Source organism: Lycorma delicatula, chromosome 12 (assembly GCF_047948215.1).
Source record: "Lycorma delicatula isolate Av1 chromosome 12, ASM4794821v1, whole genome shotgun sequence".
Lineage (NCBI taxonomy): Eukaryota > Metazoa > Arthropoda > Insecta > Hemiptera > Fulgoridae > Lycorma > Lycorma delicatula.
In genome coordinates, this window is record NC_134466.1 from 13,212,121 (window position 1) to 13,232,523 (window position 20,403).

The 20,403-nt window shown below is 28.3% G+C and overlaps 1 protein-coding gene across 5 annotated transcripts in view; it reads right to left on the minus strand.

Annotated features, from left to right (window-relative positions):
* Positions 1 to 2,324: 2,324 nt before the first annotated feature.
* Positions 2,325 to 20,403, minus strand: part of faf (ubiquitin carboxyl-terminal hydrolase-like faf) — a 173,171-nt gene continuing 155,092 nt past the window's right edge. For all 5 annotated transcript variants that reach the window (XM_075380487.1, XM_075380491.1, XM_075380488.1 and 2 more), the window contains exons 46-49: positions 18,022 to 18,159; positions 16,118 to 16,368; positions 6,917 to 7,192; positions 2,325 to 3,560 (exon numbers count right to left, since the gene is read on the minus strand). In XM_075380487.1, the coding sequence (XP_075236602.1) occupies positions 6,928 to 7,192; positions 16,118 to 16,368; positions 18,022 to 18,159 (654 nt within the window). In that variant the 3' untranslated portion in view covers positions 2,325 to 3,560; positions 6,917 to 6,927. The remainder of the gene's footprint in view (positions 3,561 to 6,916; positions 7,193 to 16,117; positions 16,369 to 18,021; positions 18,160 to 20,403) is intronic.

A 20,403-nucleotide genomic window follows, 5' to 3' on the forward strand; every position in this document is an offset into this window, starting at 1 on the left:
AACAAATATTTTAAAAGTGCTTGTAGAGATGTTGGTTTCTCTACAGAAGCTGATATATGATGCAGACAGAAAGCTAGGCTGAAATCACTGCTTAAGTAAAAGGAGAAGAAACATTCAGAGCAGTTTAATATGTTAGGATGTTTTACAACTAATTTTAAAGTAAACACAACACAATTTTTTTTCTGTTTACAAAAGCTTGAATTCTTTTTTTCCACTAAGTATAACTTTTTAGAAACTAGAAAAGACACAAACTTGAAATTTTTTATAACAATAATCACAGATACATTTTAAATCGAAAAAAACTTGTAGTAAAATTAATAAAGGTTTTTAAACAATATTTTTATATAAATTTCTGTTAATGCTGAGACTCAGATGTATCGGGAATGATATAAGAATAAGTGTTTCATATTTTTATTTTTAAATCTCCACAACTGATTACAAAGAAAAGATACATACTGATATTTTAAAACAGACTATATAGGGTGGTTAATCAATATTCAGCTGAAAATTTATAGCCTTATTTGGCAAAAGTGCATCTTTGTATAATCATTTTTTAATTTCATTTTACTCAAAAAGAATTCACTGAAGGAGAACATTCTTTGTAATCAACTCTACATCAACATAATTTGAGGTTTGCAACCAATTAAATTAAGTTCAGATAAGTTGCAGATAAGGTTATTAGCAGGGATCCATTGTGTTGGGGTAATTATTGACCAGTTTTGTAATATTACTTAAACAATTATTCTTTCCTAATTTCTAATACAATATTTGGGGGTTTTTGAGAGTGATTTATGCGACTCATGTCTGGTTGTCTATAACCGTTATGTAAAATACAAAGTTTTGTATTTTTAATAAGATCATATGGTTTGAACAAATGACTTCACAGATGATCATGACAGAAATTATAATAAATTCTATAATTGCTGTTTTCAGTATGTTTTTCTCAATCCCTATGAGTGTCACCCTATATACATAATTATACATCAAATTAAAAACTCTTCCTTTACTTCGTACAATTCAAAATATTTTTATTAATAACGTGTATCACTACATCATCAAATATCATATTTTTAGCAGCTAAGAAAAGTAGATTATTTGCTTACTTTTGAAGCAGAGTTGTACAAAATAGATATATTATGGTATATTACAACTCAAAAATATGTTCTTAAGTAAAAGTAAAAATTTATAAATCCTATTCGTAAGTAATAAATGAGCTAATAACAATCTTTTTTACAGCTTAAATGAAAAACAAATACATAAATAATTGCATATAAAGAATTTAGACTTTTTGTTTAATTTGATAAATCAGTTACACAGCAAAAGTAGTGTACTACATCGTTCACTGTAGGGTATGCTGTAGCGAATTATTCCAACAAATTCAAAGTTAACTAATATTAAATAAGTTGTTTGTCATACTCCATATGATATACACTGATAGCTAAAGGATATTTAATGTTGATAAGTATGAATCAAAAGTGTAGCAATGCGAGTAAAAAATTCATGTGGAGAGAAACATACACGGTCAAGAAGAAACCAGGAATAGACACTTTTCTCTACCTTAATCCATAAAACTATTTGTTTCAGATACATCAACAATTCTGCAAGGTGGGTTCCACGCACACTTACTACACAAGTGAAAAGAGGAAGCACCATAATCTTCCATTTTTTTGGACCGACAAAAAAAGAGAAAATGTGTTTTTCATGCGTTGTGACAGGCAACAAAACTTTTGCTGCCTGTCAAAACTTGTGTTGTGTTTTCCTACACGATGCTAGAATGAAAATATAAACTGATGGAATGATAATAATAATAATAATAATAATAATAATAAGGTTAAGTCTCGAAGGTTTAAGAGCAGGAGCTCAACCTTATGTCACAGCAAAAGTCTTACAGATCAAAAAGGTGTATACTAACACTTGATAAAGTTAATGGCAAAAGAAGATAATAAAAAAAAAACCTTTAAATTCAGATAGAAGTTCTTGCAATCTGTGACTTTTATGACATGATAACAAGAATTGCCAGGGAGAGCTAATGACCAAAAAGAAATACATCCAACAAAAAATTCTTTCCCTTAAAATTTCCAATTAAACTAAACAAATTTAAAGAATTTTTTTCAAAATAAAAAGGAAAGGAATAAAGTATAAAAAAATACAGTAAAAACATAATATACAAAAATGACAGCACCATTATTTATAAAAAAGGCATTTTTACACACACACACACATACATATATATATATATATATATATATATATATATATATATATATAAGTAAAATCAATGTAATAGGTTTCATGTATGTATATATAAAATATAAGATTAACTTATGAATAAAGTGAATAATAATATAATTAAACTGTAGTAATAATACTAATAATAATAACAATATAAATTAATAAATAACGATGATTGACAAACTATTTTTTAAATATATATATTAAATAAAATAATGAATTAGTATTTCATCAAAGTCTAGTTGTAATTATATATATATATATATATAACTGATGATAAAATATTAAAATTATAAAAAATTATATCAAACGATAAAAAAACCACTAGCATCATTCATGGCAAATAATATATAACAAAATAATTATGTTAAAGAAAATGCATCATTTTAAATTTGTAAAGTTAATGTCAACATCAACAAAAGTTTTAGATAACTATAAAAAAAGAAAAAAAAAGAATTACTCTAATAAATTTTAATTATAATAATAATAAATGTATATAATGATCATATTTATATATATAAAATATTATAATACAAACAATAATACAAACTTTGCTAATAGTGATTAACACCATACAAATAATCAATACAATAAATATAATTCAATATGCAGGTCATAATTATTTAATTTTAATGAATAAACATTAGTTACTTATTTGCAGTAATATTAAACCAAAAAAAAAAATTATAATTGGTAACAATATTGTACCCATGCCCTACCATTTTTTTTTCATTTCGTTTATATATACAACAAATATATATATATATATATATTTATATATTACACACATATGCATAAAAGTTTGATCTTTATGTCTAGACTTTGTCTTACATGTATTTATATGTTTATAATAATTAAAATTATAGTCTGTTTATGTAATTATATATGAAATTCGTATCATCCATCATGTTTCCATCTTTTTAATTTTTTAATTTACTTTAAGATATTATGTACTTGTTTTTAATTTAAACATAAAAAAAAATATAAAATTACATGGAAATTAAGACTCATAATTAAGAAATAAATAAATAAATTATTAATCAATAAATATAATAATAATAAATAATAAATAACCCACACAATTCAATAATTATAATCAACAACACTTTTTTTTTGTAAAGTCAGCTTTTTTATAATAATAATCATAATAATATCAACTGATATTTACAATTTTTTTATCAACATGATTTCAATTATCATTAATTAATAATAATTACCATCGTCTTATAAATCAATCATTATCATCACAATCAAATTCATAACATACATATCATTATTTTATTACAATTCTTCATTACATGCAATTCTTTTTTTTTAACGTTTGATATCTGAAAAAAAAGAAAAGGTAACATAAATTATATGATTTGTTAATTAGAATCCTGCTTAACCGAATGTCAGCAAACAGAAATTCAAGTTCACTGAAATGATAGAAAAAAATGTTCAACATTAAACCAATTATCATCACCTATATTACATCGGGTCAGAAAGTTACAGCTGTTAATATCATCTCAGCTCTTATAAATTTGTATCCATTTGGGATCTTGTCAAGTTTGATTAGCCATTCAGTAATATTTATTCTATGTAAATGGTGTAGCAGTTTTGTCATACTTTTTAAGAAACTTTTTAATCATAACGGTATAAATAAATATATTTTTTAAAGTTTATTGATTGCTTAGTGAATAAATAATAAACAAATCTGATTAATTAATTTTTTGGAAAAGAAAACAAAATCATATTCTTTTTATAAATGTTTAATAATTTCTATATCAATTTACTAAAGTATTAGTTGAATATATTATTTCATAGTTCCAGACGATTATGGTTGTCCATTTATATATATATATATATATATATATATATTAACATGATATAGTAATTAAAACACCAAACACAGTTACATAAACATTTAATAAACTACTTCCAAGAATTAACTTTCGCAAGCAATTCACATTATCAGTTGTGATTAATATTATGATTATATGAAAAATGATTAAATAAACAGATAAATAAAAATTTTAAGTGAAGAAGCATAAACTTAGCTGGAATTACTTGTGTGTACTGTTGCCAACTGCAACAAGTTACACAACTGCAATAACTTACTGTATTTTAAGTAAATCATCATTTTCAAAAATTACACAAGTCTATGATGGTTGTGTTTTTTAGTTTTTAATAATTGATTCTTATGTATTTTTTTAGTGCTGAATCCGAAAGAAACCCTTCCTTTTTTTACAATCACATCAGGATTTTTCACAATTCGCAAATTTCAAAATTAGTAAAAAGTTGACAAATTGCTACAATATGATACAATAAAATAGATATAAAACTCCTTCTTATAATAAATATAATATATTCACTTTTTTGGCTTATATTACGCATTCTTATATCTAAACGTTTGAGTGGTCTGAAAAGAAGGGTGGGAGGTGTTACCGACCCCTTCATTTCTAATGAAAATTGCCACAAAATAAAACTAATTTCTATTATAGTGCTATTATATTTTTAAATTAATTAATTTTTATTTATTTATTAATTTTTATAAGGTATGTCATGCCTTTGGAAGCCACTCTCTCTCTTTACCAACCCTTAATGATGAAGTATGTAAGTAAAATAACAAAGCATGTTCTCAAAGACTTATTTTAAGTTTGGATCCTTCTTACTGCACAGAAACTTTGTTCCTACGTCTTTAAAGGCTCCTCAGGCTTCCTTTTGTGTAATCCATTTGTTTCTCAAAATTACTATCTTGAGAAGTTTTCTAATGTAAAGACCAATAAACTCTTTTAGTTTGGTAGTTGATAAGACTGGAAATTTGTCACAGATGTATTCAAAACATTTACCTTCTTTTATTAAGGCTTTAACAAATCGCTCAAGACTAACTTGATATGCGGAGATGGAAGATCTTTATTCGGATCGACGAGAGCTTTTCAGAGAACATTTTTGGTTCCAGGTTTTTATGAAGCTCTTTTTGAGCAATCTTTCCTTATCCAATGATTTTCTCTGTCACTGCTATCCCATTCACACAAAAAAAGGTAGGGGTATTCAATTTTTAATTCAACAAATTTTCAAAAATTTTATTGCATCGCTATTTTTGATTTTAATATTTGGTATATGATACCCACCTTGTAGTGGCAAAAAAGTATTTTTTAATATTTTAAAAAAAACTTTCTTGAGTAATAGACTATTTTCTAACTTGCCAAAAGGTAAAAGCAGGCATTTTCGCCATGGGCTGTAGCATTCTTATTTCACACCATACAGAGGTTAAAACGGACTTTTTGGAAAGAGTGAACATTGAAGTTCATCTTTGTGTACTCAAAATTAATTTTGTTACATAACCAAATCTTGTAATGTTTACTGAAGATATGTATACAAACTGTTGTTTTTTTCAAAATTTGAACAACTTGTTAATGTATTTGAATTGTTTATCATTTTGTAATAATTATTTATAATTTTGTAACTGACTATTTACTCATTATCAATTTATTCATTCTAATGAGTTGTTTACGGTTAGAAGGAACAGTATTTTTAGCGGTTTTGTTGGCTTCATTACTCGTCAACCCCTTTGAGTAACAAAATAAATCTTAATGGTTCTAACATATATAAAAAGCACTTATTGCTGCAAACATTTCAGATTTTTTTCACTTGCCTCACATGTGGTTTTAGGGCCTCCACCTCCAATTACCAGTTAAATCTCCTAAGAGGTTTTTTAATTCCTAAATCTAAGTTTAATACCAGCATATTTATTTTTTACAATATATATTTTTTAAATTAATTTTTATTTTATCCTGACTTGTAAAATCTGCTTTTGATAAGCTCACTTCATTCAGCCTATATAATTTTGCTGACAAAAGAATTAAAAATGTATCTCTGGTTTATTATCTCAATATATTATGATATATAATACTAAGAAAAATCTTAAATAGATTCCTAATGTTTTAATATAATTTTTCCTACAGCAATGAACGATTCAATTTACAACTTCTGGCTGACAGCCAGAATACAATATTATCATAAAAACTTCACTTTTTTTGTTCCATGGTTGTCACTTTACTTGAAAATTTTTCTTTTACTGGTTCATTAATAAACACATTGAAAAAGAAATAGGACAGGGTCCTTGACTCACTTCTTTTTGTACAGCAGTTTGACTTTCCTCACTTTCTAATTAACGGCTAGCAGACTCAAATAAGTTATAAATAAATTTTCTTCAACTGAAATATCCCGTTTCAATCTATATTATAAAATGCTTTTTGAAGATCAACAAATGCCATAAATGAAGCTTTATTTCTTCTCATATTTTAAAATTACTTCTCATGTTGTAATTCGTTTTAGATTGAATTGATCTTCACGTATTACACTATATTTTGCTCATTCGCCTATAAATTGTAATAGTAATTAATTTACAGGTATAAAAAGGCTACTTTTCTAGTGAAATAGTTCTCATTTTTAACTGCTCCATTTTTCTATGGTACAGTCAAAATATAATCATGTAGCCATGATTACATAAGATGTTCTGGGTAATGGATAGTATAAATAAATAATATTATACTAAATTAATAGTATAATAATAATAAATAATTTATTAATAATAAATAGTATTATACTATAAATAGTATAATGGATAGTGTAATTACGTGCAGTTATACAGATAGTATAACTGTACATTATAAATTTAAAAAATATATATATATAATACCTATATATTTATTACTGTTGTCCAAGCATTTTAGTATCATCACATGAAGATGAAGTCGGTGAAGTAGTGGTAGTCGAAGTTGTATTATTGCTACCTCCACCGTTTAGTGGCGGTGTTGTAGTGCAACTGTTGCTAGTAGTATCGGTAACAGTTGTGCTGCAATTTACACTCGATGAATATACTACCTCTTCGTCATTATAAATACCTATTTCACTGCTATCTCTCACAAATCTTGCTCCAGTCTGTGGCTGCTGCTGACTGTCAACAACACCTAACCTGTTCACAGTTAAAAAAAAAATTAATATCCTAAATTTTAACATAACACAATAAAAAAATAAACCCAACCTGACTAAAAATCTGTTAAGGTTTTAGCGTGTAACTTTCTCTTAAAAGTAATTATAACCACATTAGTTTTTTTCTAATAATTAAATTACACTGCATTCATAAAATACAAAGAACTTAACATTTAAGTAAAATATTTCTATGCCAGAGAGCTTCAAGATGTTCCCAGAATATATTTATTTTATAAATCTGTATTCTAAAAATGTTAATACTATATTTCCTTCTCCAGTACAAAATGAAGCTAATACAGATTTGTTTTTAGAAACATTTCTGGAACATGTGAGCAACAACACCATTAATCTCCTTGTAGAGATTTTCTTTTTATACCAAAACTCCAAGGATGTTATGTTAGGCATGTGAGGTGCTTCTAAACAGATACAGTCATGTACTGGCCTACATCATTTTTAAAGCAATGTGTTAACAAAGACATCAGATCGTTCCAGAGAATACTTATTGCTGAAATTTCAACTCTTGTTGCCATTTCTTTTATCGCTTCAAAAATGCCCAATTTATTATATATATTTACTATTTATTGAAGTAGGTGTGTCACCAGTAACATCTATATAAATTGAACATTCTTTACATGATTCTTTAAGGAAATTTACAAAGCTGAATGCAAGATTTGACATCAGTAAGTGATGGACAATCTGAACTGCAATGATGTTACACAAATATTTTTTTTTGTTGCTTTTGGTAAGAAACAAAAATAAGATGCTGGTCATGTAACATCATAAAAGATGTCAATTTATGAACAATACTTCCTTACCGAGATTAGTGTATTCAGTTAGAATGAACTGACATTAGGGCTGTTTCCACGAACTTTCTGAAACTGTATTACACATTACTAATAAAAAAAAAAACCTTAAAATATATGGGATCACAATCTATTAGCAAATAAGTAGATTAAATTAACCAAATAGAAGAATGAAACTTCACTAATACGAAAGAAACAGTGGGCTGGGCTAATCCAGTCCAAATCAAACAATTATTATTCAAGCACCAATTTTATAACCACCAACAAATAATTTTCTTAGAATTTTAAAGCATGACTTTTACCACTTAAAAAAAGAAGTAGACAATGCTATAAAATTCATTCTAAATAAAACTTTTTATTAAACTTATGTAAGCAAAGCACACATGCATGTGCACCTAACAAAGTAAACCACAATTTGTAAAGAAAAAATTGCAAAGGTCTAATAATAATAAAAAAGAAATGAAATGGGATTTAAATTAAAAAACAAAATGAAAGAAGCAATTTGGAAATAAAAGAAGCATTAGAAATAATCAAACATTTTACATACACAAAGGGTACAAAATTATCAAAAATGTCAAAATTGACACTAAGAGTAATGAGATTAGTGTGAGAATGCAAGTGGAATAAAGATTTTATTGAATTGTTAACAAACTTAATCTGGGCTAGATGAGACGTTCTTATTTATTTATATGCAGTAACAATCAAATTTATCTAATTTGATTATCCAATTAATGTAAAGGGCAAAAAACTTATAATTAAATAAAGATTACAGGAATATTTGAGTCAAACATTAATTTGGCTGTCCTTTTTATTTAATTTTGTAATATAAAATCAACACAAGTCTAAATACTGAAGATCAGATGGTTTCAAGACCTATTATTATGATAGCGATTTTATAAAATAAAGCACAAAATATTTTAAAAGAATTAAGTATTTGCATTAATTTTTATTTTGCATCTTTGTCTTTGTATACTTAAATATGACAATGTACTATTCTAAATTTCCAGAGTATCTCAATTTTTTTTCATTCAAATAAGTCTTAGTCTTTCAATTTGACTAACCATAATTTCAAGTGACTGAAATTATGTTTTTACATTTAATCAAAATACTAAAGAAGAACACCACTAAAAAACATATGTTAAAAGATTTGGTGGTGGGGTTGAGTAATGAGACGGTGTGTAGGAGTGGGGGATAGTTAAGTACAAGTCAATGATTTGCAACCAATCATGAAAACAACTGAATAAAGGATAAGGATGATGTACTATTAACAGGAAAAACAACTCCAATTTAAGTCTGAACATATTAATAACCTAACCTAGTAAATTTAGTCAAAATCTGAGAAAATGATTAACGATCAGGAAAGGGTGATAAGTGTTGAAGGGGAAGCCAAGTTTGAGTATATCAAATTTGACTTAGTTTTTCCATCTTAGTTGGATATTAAAAGTTACTCTGAATACTAATACGTAAGTGAGGAAAAAATTATTTGTAAACAGATAACTACAGTCAGAGAAAAAAGAAGTAAAATATTTTACTTTTTAAAAAATAAAGCACTTTCATAATATTTTACTTTAATTTAACTTTAAAAGTTAAAATAAAGGATATACATAAGACAAATTTTCTAAAATATACTACATAAGATAACTATTAAGTAAGATGTAGATACAAACACTACGCTGCACATAAATAACCTAACAAATAGTAAAGTTCACTAATGAGAAGATTTTATAGCTAAAATGAAATGACAATCTCTTAGAAAATAATAACACATATGTAATTATAAAAATACATAAATTATGTACTGCATGAACTGCCAATGAGAAAGCATTAAGGACATCTTAAAGTAATGAAGTAAAATACATCTTAAAGCATAAAGTAATGAAAAGTGAAAGAAAAAAAAATCAAATTCAAATAAAAGTCTTAACTTGCTTCACGAATTTAAAAACTATCAATTCTGATCACATCATCACCTAAAACAATAATTCTATAATAAATAATCCATATCAAATCTTACAGCTATTTTTGGTCAACATTTTTAATTTTTATAAAACTGTTATTAGATCTCTGTATCTGTATAAATGTAAAACCGTCATCAAAAAATTTTTTGGGGATTATTTTTTTTCAGTAGCCATTTTTGTTTGCACAGATTACTTGTTTTTTCACAAAAAAAAAGGTGTTTTGAAGAAAACCATCTAACACTTATTTATAAAGATATCGTGATATAATTTAAAAACCAGAATGTTCAGCAAGAAATTGTCTAAACGATTGTTTAAACCATTTTCTTATAAGTATTAAGGAAGTTGGTCAAAAAATATATATATAAAATATATATATATTAAAACTATATATGCAATTAAAACTCAATTTTTGAGGCCAGTATTTTTCATTAAATAAAACGGTTTCGCATCAATTATTTTTTCCTGTCAAAGTTATAAATAACGTGGCATGACTAAATAACTTAACTTTCAGCCAGGGGACTTGTGTCCTTTTTCCTAAAGGCCTTCAAAGATGGCCGACTGGCTTTTTTTCAACCATTTTCAGTGCCTTATATCTAAAAATGGACTGAGTGAAAAACTTTTACAGGAAAAACGCCTTCCAAAACATGCTGCATAAATTTCATTACTGAGACTTATCTAGTTTAGGAGTTCAAAGCACCAAATTTGGTCAAAAATGCCTGAGTATTTTCACACTAAGAGTGCAGCAATAAGGTTGCAATAATGTTATTAGGTGTTTTTTTTTACTAATAAAACATCTAAATTTCATTCAAATAGTAAATAAATTTATTGTACAATAGACCATAAAACTGTTAATGTGTCTGAGCATAAAGAATAAAAGCAATTAATACTATTTCACTAAAAGTGATGGTTGACAGATCATAATTTTAGTATTTCCTTAAAATTTAAAAAAATTGATGAAATTTCATTGCACAACTTTCAGATATACTATATATTCTTCCAAACATAATTGTTAATTCCAAGCGAGTAATTTTTTCAAAACTTTATAGAAACCAAAACAATGTCGTTTTTTTATAATTGAAAAGATGATTTAGGACCAGAACATCGCTGTTTTCTTCATTTTTCTCCTTCACTCTTCCAATCCACCATTTAACATCATAGATACATCCAATGTTATCATGGATTCCTAAACCAGTTTGTGTTGATAAACAGAATAGATGTTTGATGGTCTTCAAATTTCTCTTACCCTGATGTAGGATAATATCTTATTTGAATATCACAAAGGAACGAACCGATGATAATTTCTTGTACCTTTTACTGGTAAGCAACATTCAAATTTCTGTTTAAGTTCGTTCTCTATTTCTTCTGATGGGACAAATATATATATATATTTTACACCTGAGATTTTGTCACTGCAAAATTTAAACATATCTATTGGAGTCAAAATTTGGTCATTAATGGCCTTAGCAGGCTTGCCCTTATCACCTCTCCCTTGGTCATGCCTCCAATTCCATAAAAAGAGTTCTTGCCATGAGAAGAAGCAGAAGTTCCACTCAACCGATATTCCAAGATCATTTATATGTTGGCATAAATTGATGAAGTTCCTCTTATTTTTATATCGGCTACTGGCACCATCACTAAAATATATAAATTTCATAACATCAGGTAGCACACTTTTATTCTCATTTATTAGATGTTCTTGAAATGTGTGGACAGCAGTAGTATTGTGATAAAGGCTATCGCTTATACATAATCTCTTACAACAGAGATTTTGCCTTTTTTTTAAAGTAAAACACAAATGGATGCAGAAAAGCCTGCAACTATGTCCAATGAAAGCGATGAATTTTATCTTGAACGGCAAAAGTGTAATTTGCAGAAAAGTTTCTGATAATGAACTGTTTACAGTCATCATGGTCTTCTTTGAGTTCCTTGAAATAATTGGATTGAACCTTAGAAATAAAGTGATGTGAATTTAAAATCATGAGTTTGTCTGCCAGTGAAATGAACTCATCACTCTGTTGGATTTGTGTAATGAGTTCAGCCCTATCAGTTTGCACCCGCTGTTTGAATGAAATTTCATCTGGCAAATTGTCAATTTCCCGAAACAAAATCTCCTGTACAGTATCTAGCCCGGGACACTCTTCACAGTCATTCAACAAACACTCTTCTTTTTCTTTCAGTTGCATACAAAGAAATCAATCAAACCTCTATTACTTACATTACGCTTAGCTCCCTTGATCATAATTTAGAATTTTGATGATATTTGCAGACACAGACACTGTGCATAGATGAACTTGGCAGAAAACACTATTTTGACCACAAAGAACCAAATACTGACTGGCTTTTTTTGTGGTCGGGGTATTTTAACTTATACAGACTAAAGAGATCATTTAGGGAAATGTATATGTTGAAATACATTCTTTCTTTCCTGGACACAATGAACTGCTTTCATCATTTTCATAAAATAAAATTACATTCTTAACAATCTCTTCACTAATCTTGTCACCTTAAATTTTTTAAAGATATGCTAGAACACCTTGATCCTTCACTAATTTCCTTGTCATATTTACTAATGATGATCATCATCATTCACTAAAGGCTACACCTTGTCAATTTAGCCACGTCACTCTCTCTCCGCTTTTCTCTTCAAGTCATTATATGAACCAAGGCCCCGTCTCTTCTTTAACATTATTGATGATGGTTGCTCAAGGTCTACCTCTAGGTTTTTTACCTAAAACCTTGCCCTCAAATATATTCGTCAAGATCTGGTCATGTCTCATATTACATGTCCTATCAATTTCGTTCTTCTTCGTATAACATTTAGCAAGGACCTCCTCTCACTCACTTTTGCTAATACTTTATCACTTCTTTTCCTATCCACCCAGCTTGTTCTTGTTATTCTCCAAATCCACATTTCCACTGCTTCCAGTTTTCTTCTTTCTGCTTTTCCAACCGTCCTTGTTTCACACCCATAAGTTAGAACACTCCAGATATAAGTTTTAGCGAACTGTTTCTTTATTTGCATACTATATGAGTATCAGTCAGTATTTTCTTTTTATCTTGGAAAGCTCATTTTGCCAATGCTATTCTTCTTTTTACTTCTGTGACATGTTTATTATCGCTAGCGATGGTGCTTCCCAAATAACAAAATTATCAACCATCTCTACAACAGTACCGTCTAATTTAATATCAACTTTTACCTTCATTTGTTTTTTATACAATCATAATCTTTGTATTCTCCTTATTAATTTAGTACTTTAGATAGTGTTTCTAACAATCTCCATATTTGTTTCCTCAAAGAGTTCATATGCTTCAGAAACAAATTCATCTTATCTTCATGTTTGCTAGGATCACTTACTGATTTGTAATTAAAAATTTTTGAAGCGCATGCTAGGCGAAGGGCTTTACCAGGTATTAAATTTTCATTAAAATTTGTTAGCTCAAGAAGCACACTACACAAGTCATTTTTTACAGGTTTATTGTGAGTTTTTAAGGGATGACAACCCTTTCTTCTAAATATGTGATTGAATGTTTCTAAATATTTAAACTTATGGTAATGACAAAAATTTTAATTTCAACAGAAATTCTTAATCTTATTAGGTTCTGCACTTCTTCTGACAAATCATTTATACTAATTACCTCTTCAAGGACTGGCTTGTGATCTTGATTATGACACTGTTCATTTATCACTTCACCCACATACCAAAAATTCATAATAAATAATTAACTGCTGTACATAAATATATTCTAAAGACCTAAACAAAATAACTACAGTAAAGAATTTTAAAACAAAGAAACTTTCTTAAATAAATCAAACACATGTCAACCAACTCAACTGCTTAACTGAAGTGATCTCACTTATGCCACAGGTTTTGTATGGTGTCAGATGGTGAAGGGAAGGTTCATGTCTCAAGAAGTTCAAGCATGAATCTCCTGTTGCTACAAGTCAGTTAGCTTTATTCCAAAGCTATAAGAAGTACTTTTTTATTATAACTTTATTCCAAGCAATAATAAATATAGTTTGTTTGGCCTATAATGACTGTTTGCACTTTTTTAACTTTGTGGGCTTGAGTTGTAATGCATAAGCCAACACATTATAAAAATTAAGCACTGGTAGTTAAATAAGAATACTTTATCATAAATATTTTTATCCTTAAACAATCAGAACATGGTGTTTTATACTTATGTAATTATTACTTTTTAGCATGTAGAATTATTATTATTAAATTATGTTTAAGCTTATCTAACCATAAATAGTGAGGCTCTGGTTGGTAAAGACATAAATGACCATTATCAGCCACCTAAGAACTTGGCACATTTTCAACCAAATTTGGTGCTCTGTAATTCCTAAACCAAGTAAGTCTCAATAATCACATTTATATAGCATGTTATTGTTTGGAAGAAGTGTTTCCTGTAAAATTTTCAAATTTTTTCACTCAGTCCCTTCTTAAATATAAGGTACTGAAAATGGTAGAAAACAGCAAATTAACCATCTTTGAAAGCCTCTAAAATGTTCAGCATTTTTAAAAATTTCAAGTATAGAGATAGAAGAACAAATGCTAACATTTACAGGAACCAAACTGCAACAGTAACAGTCGAAGAACATAAGAAAGAAGCCGTAATATAAAAAAGGGAGCCTGACAAGGATGTTCCCTATCCCCATTACTTTTTAATCTTTACATAAAACTAGCAGTTAATGATGTTAAAGAACAATTTAAATCCGAAGAAACAGTACAAGGTGAAAAGATAAAGATGCTATGATTTGCTGATGATACAGTAATTCTAGCCGAGAGTAAAAAAGATTTATAAGAAGCAATGAATGGCATGGATCAAGTCCTACGCAAAAACTACTGCAAGAAAATAAACCAGAACAAAGCAAAAGTAATGAAATATAATAGAAATAATGTAGATGAACTACTGAATATAAAAATAAGAAGAAAAAAGATTTTGAAGGTAGAAGAATTTTGTTATTTGGGAAGTAGAATTACTAAAGATGAATGAAGCAAAAGCGATATAAGATGCCGAGAATAGCACAGGTGAAAAGAGCTTTCAGTCAGAAATATAATTTGCTTACATAAAAAATTAATTTAAATGTCAGGAAAACATTTTTGTAAGTATATGTTTGGAGCATAGCTTTATATGGAAGTGAAACTTGGACAATGGAGTACCTGAGAAGACAAGATTAAAAGCTTTTGAAATTGGTGCTATAAGAAAATGTTAAAAATGTCAGATGGGTGAATAAAGTGACAAATGAAGAAGTGTTGCAGCAAATCGATGAAGAAAGACACATTTGAAGAAATATAGTTAAAAGAAGAGACAAACTTAGAGGCCACATATTAAGGCATCCTGTAATAATCGCTTTGATATTGGAGGGAGAGATGGATAGAAAAAATTGTGCGGGCAGGCTACATTTGGAATATGTAAAACAATTGTTAGGGATGTAGTATGTAGGGGATATACCGAAATGAAACGACTGGCACTAGATAGGGAATCTTTGAGAGCTACATCAGTTAAACGACTGAAGGAAAAAAAAAGGAAAGAAAGGACATAAGTCTTCCAAATATAAATTACAAACCACATTATAAGATAACTTTGAGAGAAAAAAATAATCAATGCGAGAATCTTTTCCTTCATGAAAAAATACTTTTATAAAAATTCATTTTATATAAATATTTTTGACTTACTTCCTTAATACTTAAATAAAATAGCTTAAACAATTATTTTAGACAATTTCATGCTGAACATTCTGGTTTTTAAATTACGACATCTTTATAAATAAGGGAGTTACATGGTTTTCCACAAAAACATGTTATTTGTGAAAAACAAGTAATCTGTGCAAATAAAAATAGCAGCCGAAAAAAATCTCCAAAAAAAATTTTAATTACAGCTTTGCATTCATAAATGTACCCAGCAACCCATCTGGTGAAAATATTACGACAATAAAAAATGTTCAGCAGCCAAAATTATTTTTATTGTAAGATTTGAAATGGATTGACCCAACCCTTATAGCTCAACATTCTATAATCCATTTTAACAAAAAAATAGCAATTTCCATTTGAAATGCACATTCATCTCTTGAACTCAACATTAAAATTGATGACAATTATAACTGTCCTTCCCTTAAAAGATAATGGTAAGCAATTTTTAAATTACCTCATTTCAACAGGTGAACGCATAGGAAGAAACCTTTGTACTGGTTGTCCAGAATTATAAAATGCATATAAAGTGGCACTACAAGATCCAGCATTCATGCGCGATTGATTGGAAGAATCAGTATTATATAAAGCCGTAGAATTGGTTTTACTCGGTGTTGTATTTTGTGATGATGTTGTTGCTGTTACAGTTTGATTATCATCAACTGGAACTGTCTCACCTTCCTCTGAATTTTCTTCGATCTCAGGTTCCTAATTAAAAGAAAAAATGTAAAATAATTTCTCAATAAATTTTTAATATTTAATACCAGTAACCTTCAATGAAAAAGTATCTACGAAAAACAACTTATATAAAATGTATCTATATTTTGTAAACTGAATTACTGATTTTTGACAGTTTAAAGTTCTTTTCAGCAATTATAACATTAAATTAATTTTTTAATTTTTTTCATAATTTATAAATTTCATAAATTCATAATTTTTTTTTGGCAATGTAGATTCAGATAAATACATATGATAATGACCATTTTGTTTAATCAACTGTGTACAGGTAAAAACGATTCACCTACCAGTGCATTTGACTGGCATCTACTTTTCCTTTACAAAGAACACGACAAAAAGAATGCCTTTTCTAATTTTGGTGACAAAACTCTGAATTTAAGGGAAAAAAAAGAAATATCTCAGTTACTGCTCACTGGATGTCCACTGATGATGAATGCTTTTCATTACATTAGTTCATAGGTTTAGAACCAAAATTTCATGTAGTAGATACTTTGAATCACAGATCCAGAATAATACTAGAAGAGCCAGAAACTTAATTTGCAAACCTTTGTCCTTTGAAATGATTTATAATTTTAAAAACTTTCAGTTCTTGATACACTGTGTATTTATCAATATAGAACTATCATACTGATCAATGATGTCACCTAAGCTGTAAAAAAATTATAATACACAGCGTGGTGAAACTGTTTCTACTACACGCAGATTTAAATTCTACAACAGATGGCAAATTTCAGTTTTGTACAGTCTATATATATATTATTAATTAATTCACGGGTAAAACATATAACATGTGTTTATATATATATATATATATATATATATATATATATATATATATATATATATATATATATATATTAAACGTTGGTACTATACTCTCACACTTATAAATAATGAATTAATAAATGTTTTTTTATTTACACAAACTGTTTTATTTGGCATCAACTAATTTCATCTTTTCTCCAATGGCACCTTCCCTTGGTCATAGATTCATCACAAACACTTCATGTTCCTACCTGGTGGCACGTTCCCTTACGCCACTGCTGTCTCCATACATCCCTTTCTCAAGCATTCTCCTTCATTCCATTGTAGTTTCCAATCTCCACCTAATTTATTTACTTCTTCCTTCTTTTTACTCCTTTTTTTTTTTACCACTCCGATGCAAATATCGAGATACCAGTTCCTCTAACAACATAACTAGTTTCTTTTTCTTTTGTGTACTTCCTGCAAAAGATTGTACTGTTGTTTTTCTATCTTTGATGTCCTCATTGTTCTATTTGGCTTTGTTTTGGTGTATCCCAGGATGACCATCTCTGTTTATTCAAAAACATTTTCTTTTTGCATTAACTTTGTAGTCATTATTTTAAATATGGACATTGTTTTCATTAAGAGTTTAGTATTTTTTTTAAGATGTAGTTTTCCTAAAACCTTCAATGTGTTTTATTAATTGTAATTATATAATTTTTGGAGTTAGCATGTCTTTGAATAAATGTGCTGCTACATTCGTTTTATCATCAGGAACATGTTGACTGCTTTTGCAAGTTTCTTAAATCTAATGTTAATGTGCCGGTATACAGTCCTAGTCAGGTTTTTTAATACAGTTAATATTAAAATGAACATTACCTCTTCAGGACAAAGTTCACAAGCTCTTTCCAATGTTTTCCTGGCACTGTTTGATCTCTCAAGGAAATAGCCATTAGTAGATTCATTTGACTGCGCAGGAGGTGACCAATTACTGTAATTATTTGATACATATGGACGCTGCAAGAAAAAAGTAATATAAAAAATACAACAATTTCCTGACAATAATATTTAAACAAAGGAACTAATATATAAATATTTATTCATTAAACGGTTACATGCAAAGAGGGCTATATTAAAACTGATTTCAGATAAGTTGTTGGAAAGTAACCAATTTCTGAAGCAATATGGCACATGCATAATAGCTATCACATAGATCTATAATCTCATCGTGTCCATCTACTGTTCAATATGTTAAAGAAGCGGTCAGCAAAACAGGGAACTCATCAATTGATACATACAGTGTGATTCGTCTATGAAAACAGGACACCGCATCACAAAGATTCAGTGTCAAACTCATGGTAATATTGTTATAAGTGACAGAGCCATGAGAGATTTGCACCACAAACTCGAAGAGGAATGAACAGGTGAGTATAAAGATCAACAGGAGAAGAGAATATTCAATTGTGACAGATAGTCATTCAAACAGTTGTAAAAATTGCCAATGTTACGGTATGATAAGCTGATGAATGTAGATAGCAACAATGTAAGTAGTCTCTCTCTTTTTTACACACTGATCACTTCAAGTCAATTATGGAATAGCCCGCATAAGTAATTATTTATTAATGTTTTTCTGTATTAAACATCTACACTGAAAATTTATTACTAAGAGACATTTTACCATAATAAACCAAAACCCCAATCACTGTACACTTATAACTTTAGTACCCCAATCACTTTAGTAGCTTTATAATTTGTCATACACAGTACCAAACAATGTAAACTATCTCAGTAGTTTTTATCACCCACGATCATCTATCATCATTTGTTCATGAGAGCAGACTGGAATGCATCAGATATTAAAATTTTTCTATGTACCTGTGAAAATTTAGTGGATATTTGTATTGCATCCTATGAAGTAAGGGTTTAAAAATAGTTCTGTATCAAAAGGATACCACAATACAGAGTTTATTTAATTTTTTCTTTGTTTTTTGAAGACAAGATTTTTGTAGCATCTAAATTTTTGTCGCTCAACTTTATCCATGAGATTCTATAGTAACAATTTATACATTTTAATATTTACATAAAAATTTGGATTTTTCTAATTTTAAGAGCAGACATAAGTTTATAATTAACCTTTTTCCTCTAAGAATGTAAAAACTGATGTCATATTATAAAGAGCAACTGATTATGTCGTCTGACACCACTTAACATTTTCTAGAATTCTATTATTTTTTTTTTAATTTAAATAATAAGTTTTAATGAAATTAAAATAATAATAATTTAATTTAATGAAAAATAAGATTTCTCTGCATATAAAAAGAAATAGCAAATTTCCTAACCTAAATTTTTTTATTGCAACAAGACTTAAAATCATAAACTTTTAAAGTATAAATTATACATTAAGCCTACTTATAAGGACAATAAATCATAAATCATTAATTTATACAACTTTACATTATATTTGATTAAAACACTTAAAAATTAGTGGTGATATGGGTTAAAATATTTTTTTGGGGCTGTTAACAAAGGCTATAGCAAATACATTTGCCATCTTGAAATCTCCCAAAACCAGAAGATTTAAAATTTAAAAAAAAAGACAAATATTTGTGGTTAGATACACACTATCTTATTATTATTATCTTTTATGATCGCCACATAAGATTACTTTAGTCAGTCCATTATCCAAGTCTCTTCGATGAGACTGTTTGGGCCTTGCGGTCCTCCCAGTAATTTTTCATTCATTCTGATCTATGTGCCCTTTCCAGTGTTGAAAATATTATGTTTTGAATTTTTTCTTGTGAGTGAGAAGCAAGTATTTTTGTTCTTGATTTCTCTGAACCATCTGCATCCTGTCTTGGTGTTTTTCAAGTTGAGATTGTATTGTAATAGCTGTTTCAGAAGTCTTGAATCTTGCATCCTCATATGTCCAAGGAATCCTAGTCTCCTGTTACTCAGTGTATCAGTGATGAGATCTAACTCTTTGTACACGACTTTGTTGGCACAATCCACCATTGCCCACCTTTCTGGTACATTTTATTGATGAAGGTACTTCCAATTCTTCTTTAAATTTTCTGGAGTCAGTCTGTCTGTCTTAGATTGTTCATTAAGATGGAAGAACGTTTCCACTGCATATAAGTGGCTTCTGGTTTTATAATTGTGATGTAGTGTCTTATTTTTACATTTATTGATAGGCAAAAAAACAGAAATATTTAGCTAGGATTTTCACATTGTCTTTATTGTTATGGGCCAGTTTACAGTTTT